The sequence below is a fragment of the Cuculus canorus genome, chromosome 1 (assembly GCF_017976375.1).
Source record: "Cuculus canorus isolate bCucCan1 chromosome 1, bCucCan1.pri, whole genome shotgun sequence".
Classification (NCBI taxonomy): Eukaryota; Metazoa; Chordata; class Aves; order Cuculiformes; family Cuculidae; genus Cuculus; species Cuculus canorus.
In genome coordinates this window covers 156,253,116-156,280,361 of record NC_071401.1, presented here as the reverse complement: position 1 = coordinate 156,280,361, position 27,246 = coordinate 156,253,116, and the positions used below count along the sequence as shown (strand labels likewise).

Here is a 27,246-nt window from a genome sequence, read left to right as displayed (position 1 = left end):
CTAGGCTGACAGAAGCAAAATGAGCAGGAGGTGATCATTCACCAGGCAGCAGACAGTGGATGTGTGTCACTCCTTGTCAAAGGGTATTGTGGCTGCATAGATACTGGGGTCAATCAGCATCTGGACAGGTGTCTGGAGGAGACCTCTACTGGGGGTCCTTGCAGATAGGAACCACCATATGGGGTAGATGGCCTTCTAGTCTGGAACCACTTGAGCTGCTCTGATATTTGCACAAATTTGCTTAAAGAGATGTTGTCTGTCAGCTTTGCAATAGCAGAATTCACGGCTGATTAACATCATCCACCCCATCACCTGAGTGTGATCAGCTACCTCAACGGCTGCAGAACAGCAGCACAAAAGCACTACAAGGGCATGAACTTATTACTGTGTACCCTAATTTGATAGCGATGCAGTCACGTGCCACTCCAGATCAAGTACCGCTGGGCAACCAAGCAGTCACCTGGCATCACTGTTGGTAGGACTGTGGGCTCATGAAAGCTTGAAACATTCCTGAGAGAAAACCAGGGAGCAGACACCTCAGCTGTGCCTGTCACCTCTGCATTTTTCTCTGGCCGCCACTGGCAGATCCCACTCTGCTAAGTCCAAGAGCTTCTTCCCAACACCTTCCTGTGGATGGCACAGAGAGTGTGCATGAGCCGGTGACGTTGTGGATGCTGCTGCATATGCAGCGGTGTGACGGGAATCCAAGTGACAGAAGAAAACAAGTGACAGGATGAGAGGAAATGGCCTCAAGTTGTGCCGGAGGAGGTTTAGATCAGATATTAAGGAAAAACTTCTGTACTGAAAGGGTGTTGAGGCATTGGAAGAGGCTGCCCAGGGAAGTGGTGGAGTCTCCATCCCTGGAGGTATGAAAAAAATGTGTGGATGTGGCGCTTCCGGGCATGGTTTAATAGGCATGGTGGTGTCGGGCTGACAGCTGGCCTCAATGAGGTCTTTTCCAACCTCAGTGATTCTATGATGCCTCGGGGTTGCTGCAGCTCAGGGCGTTGTGGTGGGAAGATGACAGGAAGCAAATGATGAGGGTGTGGAAAGGAACCTCACAGGTAATCCTCCCAACAGCTGACGCAGGAGAGACAGAGCTGTGGACAGAAGAAAAATGCCCCATTTTGGAGAGCTAGAAATGGGAAGAAACCCCACGCTGCCAGGGTGTGGGTGGGGGATATTGTGCTGCAAAAGGCACTGAGTGAGATCCAACAGCATTTGGGCAGTGGTGAAACCCAGAGCCATCGTCCTGCAGGTGGTGAGTCAGGACAGGGCAGGAGGCGACACTGGAAAAGCCCTGGATTTTCACCTCTGCCCAAACCTGCACAAGCAGACTTTTCCTTCATTCATTATTTTTCTTTCCTTTTAGTCTGATTTTAAATGGCATCACTGCTCCCATAAAAGCCTAATGAAGAATCGCATCATGGAGACACGTGAAATGTTAGGAGGGGGTTGAAAGAAGGATCGTGTTCTGGAGACACATGGAATGTTAGTAGTGGTTGGAAAGTAAGATCATATCCTGGAGATACGTGGAATATCAGGAAGGAGTCGAAATGAGGATCATGTCCTGAAGAAAAATAGAATGTTAAGAGGGGTTTGAAATAAGGATCGGCTCCTGGAGAGACATGGAATGTTACATGTGAGTTGAAAGAAGGATGGCATTCTAGAGCCACACCGAATGTTAGGAGAGGAGTTGAAATAAGGTTCGTATCCTCAAGGAACGTTAGGAGGGGTTGGATACCGTATTTCGCTCGGATAGAGGGCATCACAAACCGAACAGAGCAGATTTAGGCTGAGTCGGCCACAGCAATTAAGATTTTCTAACTGCACAGCGAGCGCCACCCGGAGCAAAGGGCGCTGCCGCGCTGCTTCTTGCACTGCGAGCGGCACCCGGAGCCAACACCCCCGCAGCGGCGTCCCTTCAGCCTCCGCCCCCACCACAGCGTAGCCCCACGGCTGCGGATGAGGGCTCTCACTGCCCCGGGCTCTATCGTTCACAACCGCGCACCGAAAGGGCCGGGCAGATCACGCAGCCGGGCATCCCGCGAAGTAGGCGGGGCACCCTGCGGCGACCTGTACCCGCACAAAAATTCCTCTCACATTGGCAGTGAGGACCCGGGCGTCACCCCGGGTCGTTATTTTCCTTACTCATAAGTTTAAGGCATAACCTCCCTTATCATCCCCCGCTGGGACACCTCTGCGCGGTACCTATTGAGGTCAGGGCGAGCCACTCACTCTATGCTATCCAACGGCATGTGATTTTAGTCTTCTATTTCCCTGCCTATCACCGGCTTTCTTTCCTCTTCCGTGTAGTATAACGGCTGCTGCAGGCCGAACCGTGACAGAGTGGGTCAGCGTGTATGCAAATGACAGCCAGCGCGCGCCGCTGGGGATTGTGGGACGCCCGTCACGCCCCCGTGCGCTCTGGGGGCGGGGCGTACGCGTCGTGATGTCACTTCCGGGTCTCGCTGGCTGCGTCTCGTCGTTGGGCCCAGCGGCAAGATGGCGGACCTGTCTCTTGACGAGCTAATACGGAAGCGCGGTGTGACGCTGAAAGGGAGGTAAGCGGCACGCAGCGCCGGGGCTTCGCGGCCTCCTTCCCCTCTCCCACTCTCCCCGTTGCCCCTTCCGCCCCGGGGGGCCGCGGGCTGCCCTGGCCCTGCTTCCCACTCCCGGCCTTTCCATTGGCTGAGGCGACGCCGCGGGGGCCGCGCACTGGATGTCGATTGGTCAGGGCCGCCGTCGCTCAGCGCTGGGCCCTGCGCCCCTCAGCTGCCCCCGCGCCCCTCCCGGGGTCCTAACGCTCCGCCAACGCCTTTCCCCACCGGCTCCTGCTTCTGTTCCCCGCGCGGCCCCTCCCCTGGTGTCTGGTGCTCGCGGCTCCCGGAGGGCGGGGGTCGTAAACTGCCCTGGCTTTATCGTGGTTGTTGCCTGGGCCCTCGGAAACTGTAGAGCGGTTAGGGATAACGTCAGGGGTTGCCCGAAATGTGTTAGGTATTAGCTACAAGATTACAATTTTTTCTTTGTAGGGCGGAGGTTTCCAGCATGGGCTGGGCCATTGACTCCGATGCAGATGTTGGTAGTTATCTGGCTTCTCCTTTGGGATAGCTTTTTATCTTCCTTTTTGTCGTAGTCCCGTGATGATTCCATGGATTTCTCCCCATCTGTGTTAGCCAAGTCTGCTCCTTTTTTGTTCTAGAATCATTAACGTTATAGAATCATAGAATCAAAAGATCTCGAAGATCACCAATTACAGCCATCAACACAACACCACCGTGCTTACTAAACCATGTTCTGAAGTACCGCATCTACGCATAAAAAACACCTGCAGGGATGGAGACTCCACCACTTCCCTGGGCAGCCTGTTCCAATGCTTCACCACTCTTTCAGTAAAGAAATTTTTCCTAATGTCCAATCTAAACCTCCACTGGTGCAACTTGGGGCCATTTCCTGTTATCCTATCGCTTGTCTCATCCTGTTACTTGTTTTGTTGTTGGGTTTTTTTGTTTGTTTTTTTTAATTTACTAGTCGTTGGGTAATCTTGGGTTTTAGCTTTGCCTACGCTTATATGTCTAGGGTAGTATTTTGGAAGTTACCTGCTAATGTATACTAGCAAAACATTCAAACACATATTTAAATCCTAGTCTAGACAAGGCCTTGGCTTTGTGCTTTCATTCATGTTATCCTGTGTATTTGGAACAGTTTTACACTGCTTAATATGCCAAGCACCTCCTTTGTCCTTTTTCAAATCCCTCCTTAAGTCTGATTTCTTCCAGGAATTCTTCCTGCTTTTATTTTTCTGAACAATAATGCCTCTGCAGCACTGTACGAGTATTTGTGACTTGCATTTCTCTTGCTTGTTGTGTTTAGTTCACTTTATCAGATTTCTGAGATAGCAAACTTGAGTTTCTGAATAAACTGAAACCATTATATCCATGCTGTTCAGTAACATATTTGAAAGTGCAGGTGTATCTTCATGTATAAAATGTAGTGATCCATAAAATGTTCAAGCCAGGACTTGAAATTGTTGAAAGTGAATTAGATATTTGAGATTCCCTTTTATTTCTGTGGCATAAAATTCATAGACAGTTAGTGCTTTAGTAGGGTAAGCAGTTCTCTGCAGAAGAGAGTTGCTTATTAGCTTAAACACAAGTCTTCAGAGGCGGCGTAATCTTCAGTCCAGAATTTCCTAACCAATGTCATTAGTTCATGTCATTAGCAGTTTTAACAAGTTCTGGCTTAAATGCTGATATATATATTTCTGGATTTGCTTTGACGTCTCTCACGCTCATTGAAAAGAACCGCTCATCAAGCCTTTATGTAGCACTCCCACCAAATGCTTTCAACACAGCAAAATTAGTGCTGTTTTGCAAGGGGAGTCTTGTTCTGTGGCTGTTGCTTTGTGGGTACTCTTATTCTTCACTGTTATTCTGGATATATTTTAATGAATGGTCCTCATAATACTTCTGTTTCTTCTAGCTAGAGTGCTTTGGCTGTATGAGAGAGAAGCCACAGGAGCTAGGTAACAAAATGGAACCCCAGTTCCATCTCTCCAGTTGCCTGGACACAAGAATGAGAGACACAGAAGTGGGAGTTCAGTCTTCCATCTCTCTCTTTTTTTTTTTTTTTTAATAGATCTCTCCACTGAAAATATGTCACTGTAAATAATCTTAAGATTGTAGGGTTTGATCAGGAAATGCTGTACAGAGCTATGTAGCTTTGTATCAGAAGAATTCAAATTGCATCGTGATTTGAATTTGTCATGTTAGCCTGTCAAGTATTACAGCACATTCTAGATAACTACTTTTAGACTTTATGATACAGAACGATGCATTTCAGTGTCATGGTTTAGCTGCTGCCCAGCCTGGTTGGCAGCTGTACCCGGGCGGTTGTGATCCCAGTTCCCCCCGCAAGGGGAATGAAAGAAGGAGACTTGTGGGTTGGAAACTAAAACATCTTTAATGAAACAATAATAATAAAAAGGAAAATAATAAAATACATATATATGCAAAATAAAGCCCTTTGTTGACTGTAGGTCACCACTGATGCTGTAGAGCAGGCACTGGGAGAGTCCTGGGCTGGACTCAGTGGGAGCTGAATTCAGGAGCTGGATTTGGGAATACACAGATTGGGATCAGAGGCGGACAAGGTCCTCCCTGAATGCCAGTCGACACATAAGAGCACTTGACTCTTGTGATTCCTCAGCTTCATACCAAGTATGATGTGTGTGGCATGGAATGCCCTGGTTAGTTTGTCTGCTGTCACCTGTCCTGTCTGCTCCTCCCTGCAGGTTTGACCCTTTCTCACCCCTTTCACTGCAACATCCACGGGCTTGAGGATGGCCTTGGTTTCTGTAGGAATAAGTATAAGCAGTGGCCTTTCAACATATCAGTGTCCCATTCCTTTGGTGATAATCATAAATTTTAAGTATTATCACTTCTAGAGACAGACTCCATCTGGAAAGTATTGTGTGGAAACTGAAGTTACTTGGAAGAGGCTTAGCTGAAAAGTTAGAAAATTGGTTCTGCTTTAGCTCAAACCAGAACATTCAGAAAGCAGATGATGCTACAGAAGCCCTCTGTAGCTTTTGTTGAAGTTTAAAAAGCCAGCAGCAAGAATTTTTTTTTTTCAGTAACTTTTACATTTCTCTTACCGTTTTGACATCTTAATAAAAAAATCCAAAAACCCACAAAGGTAATAAGAAAACCTTAAAGAATACTTAAAAGAAGGAACTGTATTAAGAAAAAGCTAGACAAGCTGTTTTCTTTTGGGCGAGATTTTGGAGAAGTGAATCAGACCTGTAACAAGCTGGTTTTGGCTTTCACTACGTAATGGGCTGCTTCTTAGTAATCTTGTGTACAAGTGCTGTCCTTTGTATGGGCTATTATCTTTCTGTGCTCAACATTGTGCTGATGATGTGCTTAAAAAGTCAAGGCTGTTGAGTGCAGGCCTTCAGTTCTGTTAGGCTAAAGAAGAGTCAGCGATATTAAAAAGTAATTTGACTGATAAGTGTTCTTGCTGGCAGTTAATCAGCTTTGAAACTGGTGGCTTTGAACTGAGATTGGTACTGGTGCTTGTACATCCTAAAATCCAAGCCTCCACACTCCCACATATCTGAACTTGCTGCCCAGAATTCTTGGTTGGGTGTAGTTCCATGTTTCCTTTGTATTGGGACATATTACTGTATTACAAAAGATACTTTAGCAGAGCTGTGGAGACCTAAATCTAGAATGCCTGGTTTGGTTTCTTTTTGTCTTTGTACTCTATGTACATTGCTGATGAATTTTGTTTAAATGCAGTACGTGCTTAGGCCAGCTGAAGCCAGACCCTTCACTTAAGTTTGTAAATGTGAGCTTAAGGATAGATTTTGGAAATCAGTTCCTTAGCTGTTTCTACAGAAAGTAAAATCCAGCATAAAACAGCTTAGGAGTTCTACTGTTGTGTTCAGACATCTAACCCGAGTGGATTTCTGTGCAGTAATAATGGGCTTTTGTTTGCAGCAACACAAACACTTATTGATAACTGCATCGCATCTTATAATGCCTGAAATGCTTTTTCCCCCCCGCCAGGCTTAATACAAGGCCAGTATTTGGAGGTGTGAGATCTCGCATTGGCGTACAGCAAAACATTCTAAACAGATCGCCACCACCAGCTGTCAGCTTCCAGCGGACATTTGATGCCCGACAGAAGATTGGACTCACTGATGCCCGACACAAACTGGGGGTTAAAGATGCCCGTGAAAAACTGGTTCAAAAGGATGCTCGTTTCAAAATCAAAGGGAAGATGCAGGATGCTCGAGAGATGTTGAATTCCCGTAAACAGCAAAGCGTTGCTGCTGAGAAGGTGACCAAAGTGGTGGATGCCAGAGAGAAAATCAGCTTAAAAAGAAGCACTCCAGCTACTATCAGCCCAACTATGGGGACAGTAAATCCAGCCATGAAAATCACCAAAACTATCCAAGTAGGTCAAGCAAACCACCTCTGAGCCCCTTAGTTATTCTACAGCAGTCCAGTAGGAATGATAGTACATGAATGTGTTTACAGTAGAAGCAATGGTGAAGTAGTAGCCTGTAGCGTGGGATTCAGAGCCTTTTGGGTGTTCTTGCAGCTGCTTGGGGCTTTTAGTAGAATTGCAGCTTTCATTTAAATTTTCATTTGAATTTGGGGCCAAATAAACACTAGAGCAGTGCTACTGCCAGCGTTACAGTATCTTGCATGGTTAAGTAGTCTCTTTCCTACCAAAAGAAATGCATACATTTTTGTCATTCTTACACCACCCTTCTTTGCAGTCAGATGTGGTGGATTGTCCTGTCTAGATAACTGGTTTATCCTAGCAATGGGATGACAGTTTAGAATATACAGCTAAGTTTGTATCTAAGAAGATCGAAAATTCAGTGAGTCCTTCTGCAGTTTCTCTGTTTCTACTTGTCTGGTTTCTAGGAAAGCCCTGGCTTCCAAGGAGTTGCCTGATGACATGATGCATTCCTGCTGAGACTGAAGATTTGTTTCAGTCACAGTCTGATCAGTCAATCACCTTAACCTGCTGATTTCCTTTGACAGTTTTCTAATTGCATTTTGCTGTGTGTGCAGTAGTTTGATTCTTGGCAAACTTCTGGCTATTATTGAGCTACATGTGTGATAGGTGCAGTGAGCAGAGTCAGAAGAGAAGCTTCCAGACTGTCAGGATTCTTGTTTGAGGAATGGTTTTGTTCCTCACCTCTACAAACATGTAACTGAAGTTCCGAGCCTATCTCTTTCATTTTCCTCCTCCCTAAGATCAACAAGGTGCTTACACTAACCCAGAAAATCTCCTGTTCTTGACAATTTGAAAGCTTAGATGAGTCTGCTTTCATGTCCACCTCTGGGTTTTGCCCAACTGTCAAACATATCTTCTGTAAATAAGCCTAGGAAGTTTCCCATTACTCTGCAGGTTTCCTGCCAGACTGACCTAAGAAAGAGAAAGGGCTCTTGTGGCAGTAAGAAGGGCTAATCGCAGAGCAATAGAGCAGTCTGTTCAGTTGGCTTTAATTAGTAGGGTAATTGGTACTCATGGTGTCCTTCTAAGCCAAATCACCACCATCAGCCATTAGGACTTGAATGTTTCCTATAAGGCTTCCAAGAGTTAAAGTAGTTTCCAGAAGCTTGTTACAGTAGCACTTTGCTCTGATTTGGGTTTTTTTTATGACTTGGTTTGACCTGTAGTACTTCCTTTCTGTTTTAGACAGCACAGTGCAAAAAAATATTGTAGAGTATAATGGTGATATAGACAAAACCCAAAACTATGCACATGAGCAATTATCTCTAATTTTTTTTTTTTGGTAATTGGTACCAAAATCCCCAGTTGCCCACAGCCCTTCTCTCTTCCCACATGTGGGAGCAGGGTCAGACTAGAGTACCTTGATCCAAGATGCAGCACGCAGCTCTAATGCCCTATGCCATGCTCTTATTTCTTCTAAAGGAAGGTAAAAAGTCTTTGAAACCCACAGGATTTCCTTAGCTCTGCTGGTGTTTCCATAGAACAGGTACCTTTGCTTCTGAATTGTTTAGCAAACTGAAACTTGAGGGTGCTGTGGTGTGCGTTACAGTTTGGAAAAAATGCAGATCTGCAGATTTTACTGCCTGCGTGGAGTATTTTTGTAAGAAGAGACGCTCTTTTCTGTAATGGGCAACTTCCAGCTTTTTCAAAAAACAAAAGGACATTTTTGAGGGAGTTGCTGCTTGATTTCAGTTGTTGATTGGTATAGCTACATTCCCTGACTGCTTTTGTTGTGGTTTCCCTGTTTGGGGGATAACGGCCTGCAGAAGGGTCAGCTATACTCTATATTGTGCATCATTTTATTCCACTACAGCTTATTCCAGCTCTAGTGTGGATATTATACACTCCTTTTATATGAAGCTGAACAAAATTATGTCTTGTCCCAGCTTGCTGAGTTTGATGGTTCCTTTGGTTCCCTGTAGCATGAAAGAAGAGAAGCTTGCTTACTGATTTACCCCATTCATGGTTTCCAACTGTTAGAAATGTAGATGTGGTCAGTGGTGGCAGGGCTGGCATTAAGTCCCCTTCCCACTAATCTTGGACTAAAACTGAAGTAATATTAATCAGTTTCTCTGCATCTGTATGGTCTTAGGTTTTAATTTCTTCAGTTCAACAAAGTTGCCTCATACTGAACATATCACAGGAAACATAAGCATTACCTGAAAATATTTAGTGGTGATATGTTTCAAGACCAGGAGAGTGAATTTGATTTAAGTGGTCTCAGGGTTTCAACTAAGGGGTCTGGTCTTCTGAAATGAGGATCCTAGTGGTCTGTGGTGTTTAATGCTTTTGTTCTTTCTCTGTCTAACTGTAGCAGAAGGCTCCAGTTCCTGGACAGTCTCATCCTCCGGGAATGAGGATCAATGTGGTGAACAACCATACACACAAACAGGTGTGTGCCTGCTTTCTGCTCTTTGTTTGTTACCTTTTAGGGGAAGGAAGATGCCCATAAACATTGGCAGGTACAAAGAAAACTAAGTAGGAAAGAAAAGTAGTTTGGAAGCTCTCCAACAGCTTAGCTCCATCTTCTTGCGTGGTTAAGATGCTTTCATGGTAGCTGAGGTTTCATGTAATCAAATTGATCTCAATTCCTTGTGTATTGTATGAATGTGAAGTACTTATTCCCAGTTTTTATATGTATGTGCTAACATGCTTTTTCTAGAGACTGTGACCTTTAGCTCTGTTATTCTGTAAATTTCTCAGTGACACCACATCGGATCAAGTTGTTGGTTATTTTGATTCATCATCCTGCCAACCTCTTCAGAGAATGGATGTGATTGTACATGGTTAAATGCTCTCCAGGGAGGTGGGAGAGGGTGTAACCTTCCTTGGGAAATCCCAGCTGTGGGTGTCTGCTGGAAGCCTGAGAGTTATACTGGTGTTAACTGGTATTTTGGTATAGTTTTAAAGTTGCCACATTCCTTAACAAGCAGACTTTGAGGAAAACACTAAAATTTGTGCTGTCTCTTCTGGAATTGATTTTAAAGGCCTTTGTCACAGCCACCAGCCATTCAGCCACCTCACTGCCTTGGGAGCTTTCAGAGATGAATTACACATTTTTGTTATTCTGTTTTGTATGTGTGTATCCATAAAGTATTACATAGAATACTGGAAAACTGACATTCACAATATCATATCTTGTTGGGGTTTTTTTTTTTGTCCTTGATTATGGTAACTTTCAGCTATTTGTATATTTTACCTCTACACTGACCTGCTGACCTCACCTATCCCAGATGTTGTCACTAAGGAAGTGTCTTTGTTATTCTGAGCTTATCAGTATAAGCCCTGAATCCATTTCATTTATCTCAAACTCGAGTCCATTGTCCTGATGGCTGGTGTCTTCCTCAGTTGTTTTCTTTTGTGCACAATTATCATCTGTTCTCCTGTCCCTTTTGTTATTGCCCTTCATAGCATGTCTGTGACTGGAACTACTTCCCTGTTTGTAGATCAGAATCTTGCTGACTATGAAACCCCACTCACTTTGCAAGCTCTCATTGCTAGCCTCTCCATTTTTCCTTACCTTTCTATTGAATTAATGGTGAGCTGGTTTGAGTTGTGACTACATGTGTTCTTGGCAGCGCTCTATGCATGTAGACTTTTTCTTAACATTATTTAGAGTCTATGAAAAAATATTTGTGTAGGAGTTTGCCTCAGTATCTTAAGACAGGGCAGTGAGCATTACATTGAACTGGGAAATTAATTATTCATTCAGTAAACCTCCTAATGCAGTGTTTTCTAGTGCCAGACAGATTTGTGCTGTGCTGAGGAAAGCAGGCTATTCAAGAGGAACTTTCAGTTCAGGTGTATTCGCAGGCGTCTGCTTTATTTAAAAAAAAACTAATTAAAAATCATATGCACAGGCTTCAACTTTAAAGGTAGCAGGTTGCTAAAAAGTAAGGCACTGAGGCTTTATTCCATTTATGTGATTACATCAGTCGTGATGAGGTCTAGGGATGAGAGAGATCTCTGTGGTTTCAGTACACCTAGGGAAGCAGCTTGCCTGTGACGTTTCCAGAAAAGAACTTTGATAGTTTTTGCACTGAAGTTTTGAAATGGACTCGCATACCTTCAGTGCAAGGTTCTGTGCTGAAAACCTGTGTGTCCCCAGGCTACAAGGACAGGAGTGAAGTTCGTTGTAGTCATGTTCATTACCTGAAGGTGGCTGATGGAAGGGCAAAACTCCTCATTTTGGAAATGATGTCTACATTAAATCTACCTGCTTGTAAACCCTTACTTTGATTACTTTGTTTCTCTTCAGGGTCTGTATGACATGGAAGATGATGATGACAGCATCTCTCCCCTTAGTAGCAAACGGATGAAGATCACTACCACAAACAGTTTCCTGCACAATGCGGTAAGGGATTATCCAAACAGTCCCCGCTACACCATGTTCACACTGTATGAACACTCAGGCTGCATCTTTACAGGGCTTATGTTCTTTTAAAGTATGTAAATAATGCTTTCTCCTGAAATGTTTGCTCTTCACCTCGCCCTTTTCGTTTTGTGCCTGTGCTTCTAGTGTGTTTTGCTGGGACATAAACCCTTTTAGGCTTACTGTAGTTCTATAGGCCTTTTGCAGCCAGAATGTCTGCTTTCTCCGTTGCTGGCAGGTTGCTGCTGCATGTTAGCTCTTGACTTTCTTCTTGTTGGTGAATCACTTTGAACCAGTCTCATTATTGTTTGAGCAGGCAAGCAAGGGAAGCTTTCTGCTGCTTCTGGAGGCTGGACATCAAAGCAGAAAATCTCTTGCCATGCCAAATCTTAGTTGACAGTTTGGGGAGTACTATTGCTCTGGAGAAGACAGAATTTCAACACAGGCAAATGCGAGGTCTTGCTCTTGGGATGAGATAAGCCTTTAACTTAAGCTAAGAACTGACTGGCTAGAAAGCAGCTTTGTAGGAAAGAGCCTAGCTGGTCCTGCCTGGTCGTATACTAAGTATGAGTTAGCAGGGTATCCTTGCAGCAGTGAAGGCCAACTGTAGATTGTGTATTAGTGAGATCATAGATAGCAAATCAAGGAAAGTAATTATTGCCATCTGCTTGGCACTTGGAGGCAGTTAGTGCCTATGCTGGGGCTCTGCCATACAAGATGTGCACTAGCAGACTGGAACTAGTACAACAAGGTGCTCAGGGGGCTGAGGGCTGGGTGGGAGAGCACAGCCTCTTAAGACTGAGAAGAGAGGGCTGTGGAGAGATCTGTCCCTGTCATTGCACTGCCTAAGAGGTGGTCGGGAAGAAGGCAAAATCCAGGTCCTTTTTGGGAGTAAACAGGGAGAAGATGAAACAGCAAATATGTTGTAGCAAAAGAAACTCTAGTTAGGTATGGGAGGAGAGTTGTGTAATTCGCAGGGTATCTAGCACAGGAACCCAAAGAGGTTGTGAAATTGCCGTCCTCCAAGGTATTCAGAGTTCCACTGGATGAGGCCCTGAGCCAACCTGATGGGTCTTTGAAGTTAGCCCTGTTTCAGACATCAGGTCTTGACATGAGTTAGTCCTAAATTATTTTGTAGCTTAAGAAAGCAAATTAATGTGGTTTTACCATCACACAGGCAGTTCAGTGGAATGATTATCCCATGGTTTGTTTTTTTTTTCTCATGTGGCTATTCAGAATAGAGTTCCTGGCCATTTGTTATGTTTAAAGAGTCAGCCTTATGTTGGGGGATTTTTTTGCAGGAGTAGTTGGGTTATCTCCTGTGTTCACAGCAGCTGCCAAGCACTTTTTTTATTCTGGCTTTAAACTCCCAGGTAGTTCCATCTAGGAGGATTACACTCCACATGTTTGCATGCCCTAGCTTGGTGTTTCTGAAAAACGATTGCTGTTTGTACTAAGGCAGCTCAGTCTTACTGTTAATGAGCAATCTTTTAGTACACTTTGTAAAGTACTTGAAAATCTTTGGATAAAAGGAGCTTTTCAAATTCAGATCGCACTGGTAAAGTTCCTGTAAGAAGAACATGAAACTAAAAACTGCTTGTTAGTGAGGGAGTGCTCTTTTGGGATAAACGCATGCCCAGAAACTGTGGTTGATTTTTCTTTCAAAGCCGAAATTCTCTAGCACTGTAGTGGTTTTGACACTGGGAAGGACATGGAGTTCTACTGCACACTAGTAATGCTCTCCTACTGTTGAAGGGGAGGAATGACTCTTGTGGCCTGCAGGTCTCAGAGATACTTTATTCTTTCTTCCTGTAGACTGGGCTGAGTGGCAATAAATTCTCCCTGTCCAAGACTGTTCCCCTGACTAAAGTGGTCCAGAATGATACTTACACAGCTCCACCCGCACCTCCCTCTCCTATGCGGACAAAGGCCTTGACAAACATGTCCCGGACCTTAGTGACAAAGGAGGAGCCTCCAAAAGAACCAGCACCTGTTGAGGTGAGCTCAGGGAAATGGGACATGCTCTTTGTACAAGTCTCAAACTTGCTGTTCATCGGTTATGCAAGCAGCTCATATCTGCCTGCCTTCCACCATTATTTCTGAGACTCTATCAAGCTTATTCTAATAACTGCAACCTATGTCCTAGGAATTTCAAACTTGTCTAAACATCCTTCAGCGTTTGAGAGACTGGGAATTGTCTGTTGGAACATACTGCTTTTCAGGTTTTTTTTATCTAGCATGAGAGCACATGGTCCTGGAGTAACCCATATTACAGGGAGGTGGCAGTTGTTTAGACACCCCTTGGAGGCTTCCCTGTCCTTAGGAATAGTGTTTAACACTGCTAGCTACATTGTTTCCATCTGGTCCTGTTAGTGAGGTGAAAAAGAGGATTCCTCCAAATACAGTTTCTTGCTGTCCACAGCTAGTGATTTAACCCTAGCTGGCAACTAAATGTTGTGCAGCTGGTGTTCCTTCCCTCCCCTAGTAGAGTGAGGGAGGAGAATTGGAAAGGAAAAAAGGTGTAAAACTTGTGGGTTAGGATAAAGACCGTTTAATAGGACAGCGGAAGAAGAGAAAATAGTAAGAATATACAGAACGAGTGATGTACAGTATAATTGCTCACGACCTGGTGGCCGATGCCCAGCCTTATCCTGAGCAGCAAGTCTAGGCCCCCAGCCAACTTCCCTCAGTTTATATACTGGGCATGACGTTATATGGTATGGAATAGCTTGGGTCCACTGTTCTGGCTGTGCTCCCTCCCAGCTTCTTGTGAACCTGCCCCTGGGAGAGCATGGGAAGCTGAAAAATCCTTGATTTAGGACAAGCAGTACTTAGCAACAACTAAACATCACTGTGTTGTCAGCGTCATTCTTATATTAAATCCAAACCACAGTGTTATACCAGCTACTTGGAAGAAAATTAACTCTATCCCAGCCAAAACCAGGATGCCACACAAGACCTCTCAGGGAATTTGTAGACAACCTGCATGGAATTGCTTTGCCAAACTGCCTGATGTTGGGTACAGGTAACCCACCAGGTGTTCCCAGTCATGTTGAGTTCAGCATGCTCTTGAAGGGCTGGAGCTGTGATTTGGGATCTGCTGGTTGGTGTGGAGTGCGGCAGAAACAAGTGCTTAAAGGTGTGGGCATGACCAGAGAATACGGTGTATGTATGCAGGTTAAGTTAGTGTTACACCTGGGAGTGAAAAAGTTCCTTCAAAGACAAATTAGCATGGAAAAGGGGCTCCTTTTCACTGTTGGATAGGCTGGGCTTTTTTAAATGTTGATACTTCCATTACTTGCTGTACCTCTTGCCTTTTTGTGTATGAACAGACCTTCCTAGACATCCCCTTAGTGACTTTTTATAGTGCTTTCTCTGTTGTGCCTCCTTGTCTGGTGCATTTCTGACCTTTATGTGATGCATTTGTTTGTGTTGGCAGCTGGCGTTCAGTCCTTTGGAAGGCACAAAGATGACCGTAAACAATCTGCATCCTCGAGTCACAGAGGAAGACATTGTTGTGAGTATTATTTACTGCTGGACTGTGGATGAGTGATGCTTCCTTCCCTTAACCTACCTCTTTTGATAAATCACTTGATTTACAGTGAATGCTGTGAAGAGGGGTAAGATGTGGGTTTGCTTTCCTTGCAAACACTTCGAGTTCGTGATTTTTTTTTTTGTGGTGTTTCATTCACATTTTTTAAAAAAAGTTTAAGAAGTTGAGACACAGTACCCTTTCTAGGGTGTACAGAGATATAGTGTCACTTAGAGTTCATGCCAAATCATGCTTTTGGTGTTGTCCCCAGACTTAGGCCCCTATCCAATAAGCACTTCCATTCTCAGCCGGTTGAGAATGAGCCTGATCTTTTTGTGACAAACAATATAAGGCACTCGCCTTGAACTTTTCTGCTTGTGTTGGTAGCAGTAAGAGGCTGTGTGTAACCTGTATGACTAATGCCAAGTACTCATACCACAGCAAACACAAAACAGGACAAACGGCAAGATACTGCCATATATTTACTAAGCAGGGTGGATGGTGCAATTAGGAAATGAAGCCTTTCTCACTCAGTCTTGGGTTGAGGTGGTATCTCTGATGTGACCCTGGTCCTGACTACCTCTCTGTCCTCAGGAGTTGTTCTGTGTGTGCGGCGCTCTGAAGCGAGCCCGGCTGGTGCACCCTGGAGTGGCGGAGGTAGTGTTTGTGAAGAAAGAAGATGCTATCACAGCATATAAGAAATACAACAACAGGTGCTTAGATGGTAAGTTTGAGGCCAGAGTTGCATTTAGGATGGATAAGCCAACAGCGACTTTTCTTCTTCAGCAGAGAGTTTAAAAGCATCTCAGATGCTCATACGCTCCCAAGTGAGAGGAGATGCCAGAAAATCAGTTCAAGAGATGGACAATGTAATACACTCCTGTGTAACCAGCACAGTTCATTTAAGAGAAATTCAGAAAAATCTTTTCCTGGAAAGAAAACGCTAGAGCTAGAGGCAGGGTCCCAGTGATTCCACTGGTCTGACTTCCAGGTTACATTTCTTTTGTTTCTAATCTAGTGGGAAGTGCTAGATAGTCCTTAGGGAAGGCTTTACCTGCTTGCAGAAGAGCTGTTTGCAAAATACAAGTAAAACTAATATTTGCAAAACTCTCAAGGTGTAGTCAGAGACATTTTGAATCGGACCTGTAAAACAATTAGTGTTGACTTCTCCATAAATTCTGAACAATACAATTGTTGATCTGGATCCACCTGTAATGTTGCTATAAGCTGAAATTAGCTCTTAGCTTTTGGCTGGAAATAGATGCTTTTTATTTCTCTAGATGAATGACGTGTTAAGAATGTGAGATGAGGAACAGCAGCTGAGAATGGAAGATTCTCTTTTGCCTCTGCTAAGGATTTTTATCTATATGTAATTTCTTAATTAGTGAGTCTGCATATTGCACTGAGTGTTTCAGTGGCTCTTCCTGTTACTGTGATTTTGCAACAGAGGATGCTTCAGCTGTTCTTTCTGATGTTTCCCCAGTATGTGGAACTCTATTGCTTGCCATGATGTCTGATATTTCAGAGGTCTTGCCCTACCACAGTTCTGTTACAAGGAGTGTTTTATTTTGTGTGTGTTTAGGTCAACCAATGAAATGCAATCTTCATATGAATGGGAATGTTATCACCTCAGACCAGCCTATATTGCTGTAAGTGACCTTTGGGCCAGGGAAGAACCAAACACGTTCGCAGATTCTGTTTTGAGGAGTATCTGGGGGAAAGGGGTAGGACGCCTTGTAAGAAACACTCACGATTCAAACAGATAAACTGAGGCATGAACCATGTGAAGCAGCATTATTTAGTTAGAATTTATTTATGATTGCCATTGCGAGAGCGTCTCCTTCTGGCAAGGAGAGTGCTTGCTTTGTCTATAAACACTTGGGGTTTTATGCCATTTCTTTCAAGGCAAGACCACACTCTCCCGAAATTTACAACCTATACCAAAGGTATTACCAGGCTGTTACCAGGTTAAATTTTCCTTAGTAGGTTTCGTGGCCCAACCTGGTTTTTTTATAAGTACTTACATTCCTAAGCACATTTGTACTGTACCAGAAGGTAGTATTTCTTACATTATCTTGTCTTTCTCCAAACTATCTGTTCAGCAATTTCTTTGTGGAAAAAAACATTATAAAGCCATACTTTGCAAGATGGTTGTAAGTTCAGTTCAGAAAGACCCTCCATCTTAATGCTAAAACTTCCGTTTTGTAAAAACACAACTGCCTCACTGTCATAGACTGCTGGCAAATCCCGTGAATATTCTCCTTCTCTTCCTCCCGGCAGAGCTCTATGTTGAACTGAGAGTAGTATAGCTTGACTCCATAGTGTTCCCAACCCTGAAGCTTAAAACAAATTTGAGATGAAGAAGTTTTCTTTTGAGGAAAGCATATTTAAAACCTCTATCTCTAGTACTGGGAAAGGGACAACAGTAAATGCAGACATAGTGTTTAAATTCTATTTCGTAATGGGAGGTTAAATACTGCTGTTTTTCAATCTTCCAGCCGATTGAGTGATACTCCTTCAGTGAAGAAGGAAGGGGAACCACGCCGGTCAAGTGCAAGCGCCTCCTCAAATCCCCCAGCTGAGGTGGACCCTGACACTATCTTGAAGGCACTCTTCAAATCCTCAGGGGTCTCTGCCTCTGTGCAACCCACAGAATTCAAAATTAAACTCTGAGAAGGGAAAGTGCACAGTGGACTGGAACACTCATCTAAGTTGGTGAATGAGTTAAGTGCAGGAGTGCAGATGTTATTTGCATTTGCCTGCATTGAATTTTTTTGTTTTCTATGATCGCTACCTTACTGTACAATAGTGTTTCCTCTTGTGTGTGTACTTTTTGTTTTCATAGTTGGAGTTTTCTTCCATGATTTTTTTTTCCGAAAGAATAACCTCCCCCTTCTGCCACTAATGTATTACCAAGCGCATACCATGTAACTCCCTCCTTTATTCCAAAACCCCTAGTGGCCATTAAAAGTGCACATAGACTTTGAGGGAAGGAGTGGTAATCTCCTCCTCTTTTCTTCTGATTGACCTTTTAACTAAAAGGTGCATCCCCTTGATTATCACCAGACAAGAACATCATGTGGTTTCTGAAATTGCTGTGCTGGGTACCAAATCAGGTGTGGCTCCTGACAGGAAGCACCATTTTGCATCTTTGACTTGTATGCACTCGGTGGCAGATGACTTCATTCTGGCTGTTGGACGATTTTCTGCGTGGCAGCTGTGACACAGAGAAGTGTGAAAACCTGAGCTTCCTGCTGTGTATACAAACCAACAGAGGCTTCAGGCAGAAAGGATGTATGCACGAGTGCACTCTCCATTGTTCTGTAACAATGGTACAACTCTGGTAATGCAGAGAGGTGGGAAGCGGTGGGGAGAAAGGCTCTGGCATTTGTACAGTAAACCCTTGTAGAGTCAGGCTTAGTTACTGTCTTCTTTCCAGACTGAAAAATAAGAACTAGGCTTGTGTTCAGAGCTAGAGGAAATCAAAGCATTTCACTCCCATTAAACTGTATTGCATCCTCTTGGTAGTGCAGGGACATGAATTTTTCCTTACTTTATAACTTACCTGGTTTCCTATGAAAAAGAAGAAGCTGAGGCTTTTTTTCAGATACTAACACATAGGAAGAAGTCTTTTTTTTTTTGTACCTGGAGACTCATTTGAGAGATGTCATTTTAGCGGTGTTTGGGTGCTGTGTGGGCACGCTGCTTGAGCATTGCTGCACTTAATGGCTTCAGGGAGAGATTTTGGAGAGGAGAGCTGTTAGCACTCTGTCAGGAACGCGTGGGAGAGGAGTGTTGGTAAGTCCTGTCCAGAGCAGAAGGGGTGTACCTCATGAGAATCTTTGAGCCACGGGCCACTGAGTGGCACTTCTGACACTTGCTTTGTTAGTACAATGTGTTGCCATGGATGTTTGAAATTCCTATTTGTTTGTTCAAATTGTACTATAAGAGAAGAAAGCTTAAGAGCCACTTCCAGAATCTGGTTGGGGTTTGAAATTGGTCCTTCTAGCTAGGACACTAATTTAATCCATTCTGTTAAGCTCTACTGAACTTCACTGAGCTGTCTGTAACTGTTGTAGGTCCAGATTCCATTTCTTGGTCAACCTTATGTTTCTTTTTTGCTTTCTTGTTTTGTATTAACTCTTTGCTCAAACCAGTTCATGCAAACCATTCCTCTATCTCACTGTATCCCTTTTAGCCATGGAAATAGCTGAGGACTTGACAGGACTTGTTTTTCCAGAGTACTCTCTTTGGTTTGGAAGCCAACACCAACATTATGGGTAGGGTGCTTCATGTGAACAGCAGATATTTGTAGGGGAGGGGACCTAAACAGCTATTCTCCTTTTTTAGATTGCCCATCAACCACCTGTGTTTTAATAAAACGAAGAACTGGGGGGAGGGGGAGGAAACATTAGGAATTGGAGGAGATAATGTATTATCCGTTTCTGAATAAACGTTTGTTATACAGAGAGTGGATTCTAAGCCTTTTTAGATGCTGTGAAGCAACTAAACATAGGTGGAGTTGTTCCAACATTGAATTGAGCACTAATTCCATATGGCTTTTTCAAAACCCTGCTGACTCTGAAATGATGCCCCAATTTGCAAGTTTGGCCTATTTTCATGGCTTTTGCTTGTACCATTTTGAAGAATCATAGAATGGTTTGGATTGGAAAGGAACCTTAAAGATTTTCCAGTTCCAGTGCTGCTGCCACGGGCAGGGACACCTCCCACTGGGTCAGGTTGCTCAAAGCCTCATCCAACCAGGCCTGAACTCTTCCAGGGATGGGGCATCCAGAACTTCTCTGGGGAACCTGTGCCAGTGCTTCACTACCCTCACAGGGAAGAAAATTCTTCCTGACATCTAACCTGAATCTCCCCTCTTTCAGCTTAAAACTGCTATGCCTCATCCTGTCACTTCCCTTCCTGATAAAGAGCCCATCCCTATTGTTCCTGTAGCTTCCTTAAAGTACTGGAAGGCTGCTATAAGGTTTCCCTTAGAGAGAGGAGCTGAACAAGACTAATGCTCAGCCTGTCCTGGCACAGGAGATGCTCCAGACCTGTGATCATCTTCATGGCCTCCTCTGGACTTGTTCTGACAGATTCATGCCTTCTGTATGCTGAGGCCTCCAGAACTGAATACAGTGCTCCAGCTAAGGTCTCAGGAGAGCAGAGCAGAGAGGCAGAATCCCCTCCCTCAACCTGTGGTCACACTTCTTCAGATGCAGCCCAGGCTTGGCTTGCCCACGTGCCCACGCATTGCTGGCTCACGTTGAGCTTCTCATCAACCAACACCCCAGTCCTTTTCAAGGCTGCTCTCAATCCATTCTTTGCCCAGCCTTCGTGCTTGGGGTTGCTCCAACCGAGGTGCAGGACCTTCCATTCAGTTGAAGCACAGGTTCCTCTGTAAAGGTCATTTCTTCTTTTTGCGTTCCATCATTAAAAAGGGTCTTTAAAAACAGCTGTTCCTATGTTTTATATATTAGTATAATATATATTTATATTTTGGGGGTTATATATCTTTTAGATTTAATGTATTCATCTCTCTGTGATTAAGCAGTGGCTGTCTCCTAAGGCCGTTCATTGTCCCTGACCACTGCAGGGGCGTTGGAACTAGATGGTCTTTAAAGTCCTTTCCAACCCAAACTGTTCTATGATTTCGGGGGTTGGAACTAGATGATCTTTAAGGCCCCTTCCAACCCAAATTATCGTATGAGTCTATGATTTTCAGAGCTGCTAAACTAAATGATGGCGTGTGGGATGTTCTGGGCGAGGAAACTCTTTCGTTACATCCAGGCATCGGGGCAGGCAGCGCCTCCCTCCCTCCCCCCAACCCAGATCTCCCCCGCCGCCATTAGCAGCGTCGCTGTGGGGATGGGAAACTACAACTCCCAGCATCCCCGGCGACAGCACTGCTTCCGGTCGCGCTGAGATGGCGCCCGCCACGGCGGGGCTCGCGGGTGAGGAAGGGGCAGGGCGGGGCGAGGAACTACAACTCCCAGCATCCCTCGCGGGGTGGTCGTCACTTCTGGCTGCGCTGAGATGGCGCCGGCGAACGAACGTGTAGCACCGGCTGGGTTCGCAGGTGAGGAGGAGGCGGCGGCCTCGGGGCGTGGGGAGCGGCGGTGCCGAGGTGCAGCACGGTCTCTAATGGGTTCTTCGTCCTTTCCCGCAGCGCTGGCCGTGAAGTTCGGGGAGCGGCAGCGGTCGCCCCACTGGCTGTTGGTGAAGGAGCACCAGGTGCGCGAAGGAGCCGACACCGCGCACCCGCCGCGCCGAACGCTCTTCGTCCTCAACGTCCCCCCCTACTGCGGCGCCGTGAGTGGGGCGAGGGGCTGACACGGGACGGGGAGTGCTTCTGAGTCGAAGTAGAGTGGAGTTCCGTCTAAGTGATGGTGTTCTTTGAAAGGCAGAATGTCCCTCTGACAGCGTGGTTTCTTTCAAACAGCGTTTTCCCAGGCAGCGTTCATTCTTTGGAGGTGATAACACCTCGTGCGCAGCGTGGTCTGTGCTGAAAAGGTGTCTCTGCTTCTGTGATCCCCTCTGTTTGCAGCCTCTCCCCATCTCAAATGCAAGATCAGGCAGAGCTGGAGCCAGCTCCAAACCAGCAAGAGTTTTGACTGTTGTGAAGTTCCTAATAACATTAAAATTAGGCCTTGGAAAGTAATAGAATATGCATTAAAAAACTGCATATTTATATATGTGCCTGTAAGTGGGAAATACATAGAATCATAGAATGATTTGGGTTGGAAAGGACCTTAAAGATCATCCAAGGACACCTCTCAGTGGATCAGGCTGACCAAGGCTCCATCCAACCTGGCCTTGGACACCTCCAGGGATGGGGCATCCACAACTTCCCTGTGCAACCTGTGCCAGTGCTTCATCACCCTCACTGTGAAGAATTTCTTCCTACAGTCTAATCTAAATCTTCCCATCTCCAATTTGTAGCTATCCCCCCTCGTCCTATCACTCCAAGTCCATGTAAAAAGTCCCTCCCCAGCTTTCCTGTAGCTCTTTCAGGGACTGGAAGGCTACTATAAGGTCTCCCCACAGCCTTCTCTTCTCCAGGTTGAACAACTGCAACTCTCTCAGCCTGTCCTCACTGCAGAGGTGCTCCAGCCTCTGATCATCTTCATGGCCTCCTCTGGACCTGTTCTAACAGTTCCATATCCTTCTTATGTTGGGGATTCCAGAACTGGACACAATATTCCAGATGAGAACTCACAAGAGAGGAACAGAGGGTCAGAATCATAGAATCATAGAATAGTTAGGGTTGGAAGGGACCTGAAAGATCATCTAGTTCCGACCCCCCTGCTATGGGCAGGGACATCCCACTAAATCAGGCTGCCTAAGGCCCCATCCAACCTGGCCTTGAACACCTCCAGGAATGGGGCATCCACAGCCTCCCTGAGCAGCCTGTTCCAGTGCCTCACTGCTCTCGTTGTGAAGAAATTCCTAATGTCCAGTCTAAATCTGCCCCTCTCCAGTTCATACCCATTCCTGCTGGTCCTATCCCCACAAGCCTTTACGAATAGCCCCTCTCCAGCTTTCCTGTAGGCCTCCTTCAGGTACTGGAAGGTCACTATAAGATCTCCTCTAAGCCTTCTCTTCTCCAGGCTGAACAAGCCTAACTCTCTCAGGCTGTCCTCATAGGGAAGATGCTCCAGCCCTCTGATCATCTTTGTCGCCCTCCCCTGGACCCATTCCAAGAGCTCCATATCCTTCTTACGTTGAGGATTCCAGAACTGAACACAGGATTCCAGATGAGGTCTCACAAGAGAGGAATAGAGGGGCAGAATCACTTCTGTCGACCTGCTGGCAGCGCTTCTTTTGATGCAGCCCAGGATACAGTTGGCCTTCTGGGCTGCGAGCGCACGTTACTGGCTCATGTCAAGCTCCTCATCAATGACCATCCCCAAGTCTTTCTCCGCAGGGCTGCTCTCAATCACCTTGTCCCCCATCCTGTATTGAAACCGCGGATTGCCCTGACCTAGGTGTAGAACCTTGCATTTGGCCTTCTTGAACCTCATGAGGTTCACACAGGTTCAAGTACATCCTGTCCCCAGGTCTTGTCTCACAGCACGCAATCGATGGAGATCACTCCCTTGTGTTGTCCGGGCCTGATAAAGGGTGCTTGCTGTCTGAAACTCCAAAACGAGTCTTAGAGAGTTTGTTTGCTGGTATTTTCAGTATCGCTGGTGTCCCACTGGAATGGAAGCCTCCTGGTGCACTCCAAGCTGAGCTGGGGCCCTGTTGGAGGGGGTGCTTCCTTGTCTGCTTTGGGCTGGGGTTCTGCCGGAGTGGGAACCACCCTGTGTGCCCTCAGCTGGGGTCCCGCCAGAGAGGTAGTACCAAAAATGCTGGCAAATAAACTCTCCCAAGACTCACTTTGGAGTTTTAAAAACAAGCACCCTTTATCAGGCCTGGGCAACACAAGGAAGTGATCTCCAGAGACAGCGAGACGAGAGCTGGGGACAGAATGTATTTCCCACCTACATGGATATGTGTAAATTTTCTCATGAATCTTATGCATATTCTCTTACTTTCCAATGTCTAGTTTTAATGTTCTTATGATCAGAACAGTCAAATATTTTGCTAATTTGGAGCTGTCAGGTCTGCCTGACCTTGTGTTTGAGATGGGAGGATACTGCAAACAGAGGTGATCACAGAAGAAGGGACATGGTTCAGTACAGATCATACTGCACACAAGATGTAACACTGTCTGGAAACACACTATTTGACAAAACATGGTATAAAAAAACATGAGTGACATTCTGTCTAACTTTCAAAAAATACAGTTACTTGGATGAACTTAACTTACTTTAGCTTAAATAAAAATATTCCACTTTTTGTAACGCTAACTACTTTTTGTATCAGGGAGAGCCTCCCAGTGCGCTCTGAGCTGGAGTCCTGCTGGAATGGGAGCCTCCCAGTGTGCTCTGAGCTGGGATCCCTCCAGAATGGGAGCCTTCTGTTGGACTCTGGGCTGGGGTCCCTGTGCAGAAGGAGCCTCCCAGCATGCTCTAGAGTCTGGGCAAGAGAGGGTGAGGATTGCAATTACTCTTGCTTTCCTGTAACGTTTGTTCTTCCTTGTTTTCTGCATGAAGGACTCCCTGTCTAGGCTGTTTGCCCGCTGTGGGCATGTCCAGTCTGTGGAAGTATGTGAGAAGCCGACACCAGGAGAGAAGAAAGAAAAGCACACATCCAAATTCTTTAATCGGAAGAGTGCAACGGTAAAGCTCCTCTGTGGGGTGGGAATACTGATGATTTGGTGGTCTGAACCGGGGAAAAGATCGCAAGCACTGCATGGTGTAGTTGGAACATTAGATAGGTCTCCAGTGAGACCTTATAGCAGCTTTCCAGTACTTAAAGGGGGCTATAGGAGAGCTGGGGATGGGCTCTGTATCAGGGAGTGCAGGGATAGGACAAGGGGCAACAGTTTTAAGCTGAAGGAAAGGAGACTTAGATTAGATATTGGGAAGAAATTTTTTGCTGTGGGGGTGGTGAGGCACTGGCACAGGTTGCCCAGGGAAGCTGTGGATGCCCCATCCCTGGAGTTGTTCAAGGCCAGGTTGGATGAGGTTTTGAGCAGCCTGATCCACTGGCAGGTGTCCCTGGCCATGGCAGGGGCATTGGAACTGGATGATCTTTAAGGTTCCTTCCAACCTAGACCATTCAATGATTCTATGATGTGGGAAACTATCTGAGGGCATTGGGTGATAGGATTACCTATTTAAGTTCACTTCATCTTTTTTTGCTGCCTCACTGTAGTTTGATTTTTATTATTCTTTATTTTCTTTGTACTGCAACTCCTTGGTGCCTTGCCAGTTTCCCTGATAAATCTGACTGGCCTAAGTGTCTCTTTCTTTTAGGGATTTCAAGTAGCATACGTGGTGTTCCGGAAACCAGCCGGTGTGCAGGCAGCCAAAGCCCTGTCACAGGAAGGTCCCTTGCTGATATCAACAGAGAGTCACCCTGTGAAAACTGGCATTAGCAGTAAGTGAGCCCTAGCTATCTTCCTGCTAGCTGGTGCCAGGGAAAAACCCTTCCTCACCGAATCCTACCCTGTGTGTCCCAGACTAGTTCTCACCATTTTATACTGAGTTGTGGCATGTCCAGCATTTCATTGTCCTGCTCTTATGATTCCCAAGGTAGCAGTGTTGTGGTACTGGATGTTAGGTTCAGTGACCCTATGGGAGAGTGGAGTCACTTGATACAATGGAAGATGTCAGTTTTTCCCAACATCGCCTCAGTATCACATAGTTGCAGAGAAACCGGCTGTGTCTTGCCCTCAGAATAGAAGTCAGATTCAATAGCAGGCGTCAGGTCTCTGTCAAGATGGCAGCACTTTGGATGTGACCCCTTGTCAGGAATGCAGCACTGAACGTTGCGCCTCTTGGGGTTAAGGCCAGCCCATTCCTGACTGAGAAAGTCGCATACTCTTCCCATCACTTACTGGCTGTGGCCTGGGCCACAAGGCAGTTGAGCTGTTGCAGCAGGGAGGCTGGACAGAAACAGGAACAGGCTGTGTCCATCTAGTGGTTCCCTCTAGAGCTGCCCAAAGGCATCATGCTAGCTCTTGCTTCTAACAGAGGCCTTTGCTGACTTTTGCCCTCTCTGTCTCAGAGTGGATTGACAGCTACGCAGCCTCAGTCGTGGATCCGGAGGAGCTGAGGGCTGAGGTGGACGCCTACATGCAAGACTATGACAAAAAGATTGCAGAGGTGAGGCCAGGCCGGGAAGGGAACCCAGCCAAGCAGTTTGTTTGGGGAGGGGAGAAAAAGACAGAGGACCTCTTGGTGCCCAGGAAAGGGAAAGGGCAGAGGGAAATACTCTGGCTGTCAAGGTTGTTGTGCTCCCAGTTACTGGTGGTCAGTCAGGTCCAACACCTGACAGTTGCACCCAGGGCGTACAATAGGTGTCAACAAATAAATTGGGCCCTGGCTGTCTTGAAGCATTGTGACTGAGAGGTGAATACCTGTGCCCTTGGTCCCACGCCTTCTTTCAAATCTTGTGCAGAAGCAGGAGCTGTAGCTTTCCATGTGTGTAAGGAGGACCGTGCGGGAGCCATGCATTGGGTGTGCTGGCAGCCCATCTGCACTGAGCTGCCTCACCCTCCTGTCTTGACAGGAAGAAGCCAAAGCAGCCAAGGAGGAAGGTATTCCGGATGAGGAGGGCTGGGTAAAGGTAACGCGGAAGGGCCGTAAGCCTGGCCTGCCCCGGACAGAAGCTGCCAACCTGCGAGTGCTGGAGAAGGAGAAGCAGAAACGGGCCCGCAAAGAGCTGCTCAACTTCTATGCCTGGCAGCATCGTGAGACCAAGAGAGAGCGTGAGTGTCTGAATCGCCTCCTACCCTGCCTCTGTCTTTTGTCTCTTATGCTGTGGCCCAAAGAGTGTCCTTTTTCCTTTAGCAGAGGCTGTGTCCAGCTGCAGATGGACGCTTGGCTGGGTGGTTTTTTGAATGGCCTTTCCAGCTCTTGGGTGGCCCCTTGCCAACACCTGTCCTGGCAAGGGCTGCTGAAGTATTTTGCAGGAGAGTGCTCAGGTTGTGGCTTTCCAATAGACGTTCCTTCAATCTGCTGAAAGGCAGGAATTGAAAGAGAAAACTAGCCTGTTTCCTCCCGAAGAGGGAGCTGCAGCACTGATAGAGATGAATAGCTAGAGCCCCAGCTTGGCACTCTGCCCAGGCGCAAAAGGACCTGCTCTAGGAAATGTGTATTTGTGGGTGTTGGGACTGAGACCCTCCTGCTGTGTGGAAGTGAAGCTCCTCAGGAGAGAGTGTTATCTGCTGCTCCTGTGTGACTTGTCCTCTCTCTGCCTCTTTCAGATATTGCACAATTGAGGAAAAAATTTGAGGAGGACAAGCAGAGAATTGCGCTGATGCGAGCCCAGCGCAAGTTTCGGCCGTACTAAGCCATGCCGTGCTATTTCTTCAGATGCCTGTGCATCAGAGGGTGGGAGAGATGCCTATGGACTCCATTTGCCAAAGGATTTCAAGGAATTGAGGCAGCTTCAGGTTGTCCTTGCCCTTGGATCTGAAATGGGAGATGCCAGCAAACACTGCTGGAAGGGGAGTTTCTTCACTCACACTGGTATCCTCCTGCTCTGATCTCCTGGTCATCGTCCAGCCCTGCAGCACCACTTCCCAAGGTGCTCAGGTCAAGGGGCTGAGGCACCTCCTGTGACGATCTATATCTCCCTGCCACCCAAGGCCCTCCTAAAGCTCGTTGAGAGCTGGGATTGGCCTAGCACAGCCTCTGTGGGGGCAGGGAGTGGCCGAAGAACTGTGAATAAACTGCTGCTATGT

At 45.9% G+C, this 27,246-nt stretch overlaps 2 protein-coding genes and 1 non-coding gene across 4 annotated transcripts; 2 read left to right on the top strand and 1 right to left on the bottom strand.

The window, feature by feature from the left end:
- Positions 1–2,020: 2,020 nt before the first annotated feature.
- On the bottom strand, positions 2,021–2,168 carry LOC128851021 (U12 minor spliceosomal RNA). The gene has a single exon (XR_008448312.1). It is a non-coding gene; the product is annotated as a U12 minor spliceosomal RNA (small nuclear RNA).
- Positions 2,169–2,423: 255 nt separating this feature from the next.
- On the top strand, positions 2,424–19,412 carry POLDIP3 (DNA polymerase delta interacting protein 3). Of its 2 annotated transcripts, none has more exons than XM_054051321.1 (9): positions 2,424–2,564; positions 6,573–6,963; positions 9,356–9,430; positions 11,297–11,392; positions 13,226–13,408; positions 14,850–14,927; positions 15,537–15,666; positions 16,525–16,591; positions 17,441–19,412. In XM_054051321.1, the coding sequence occupies exons 1-9, from the start codon at positions 2,506–2,508 to the stop codon at positions 17,613–17,615; spliced, it is 1,254 nt and encodes a 417-aa protein (XP_053907296.1). In that variant the 5' UTR covers positions 2,424–2,505; the 3' UTR covers positions 17,616–19,412. The 2 variants fall into 2 exon arrangements, with proteins under 2 accessions (XP_053907296.1, XP_009554896.1); XM_009556601.2 differs by having other exon boundaries at positions 9,353–9,430; positions 17,441–19,408.
- A 1,501-nt stretch (positions 19,413–20,913) lies between these two features.
- On the top strand, positions 20,914–27,231 carry RRP7A (ribosomal RNA processing 7 homolog A). Its single transcript, XM_054054419.1, has 7 exons — positions 20,914–21,024; positions 21,115–21,257; positions 24,047–24,172; positions 24,812–24,935; positions 25,566–25,663; positions 26,070–26,268; positions 26,767–27,231. The coding sequence occupies exons 1-7, from the start codon at positions 20,982–20,984 to the stop codon at positions 26,850–26,852; spliced, it is 819 nt and encodes a 272-aa protein (XP_053910394.1). The 5' UTR covers positions 20,914–20,981; the 3' UTR covers positions 26,853–27,231.
- The last annotated feature ends 15 nt before the right edge of the window (positions 27,232–27,246 follow it).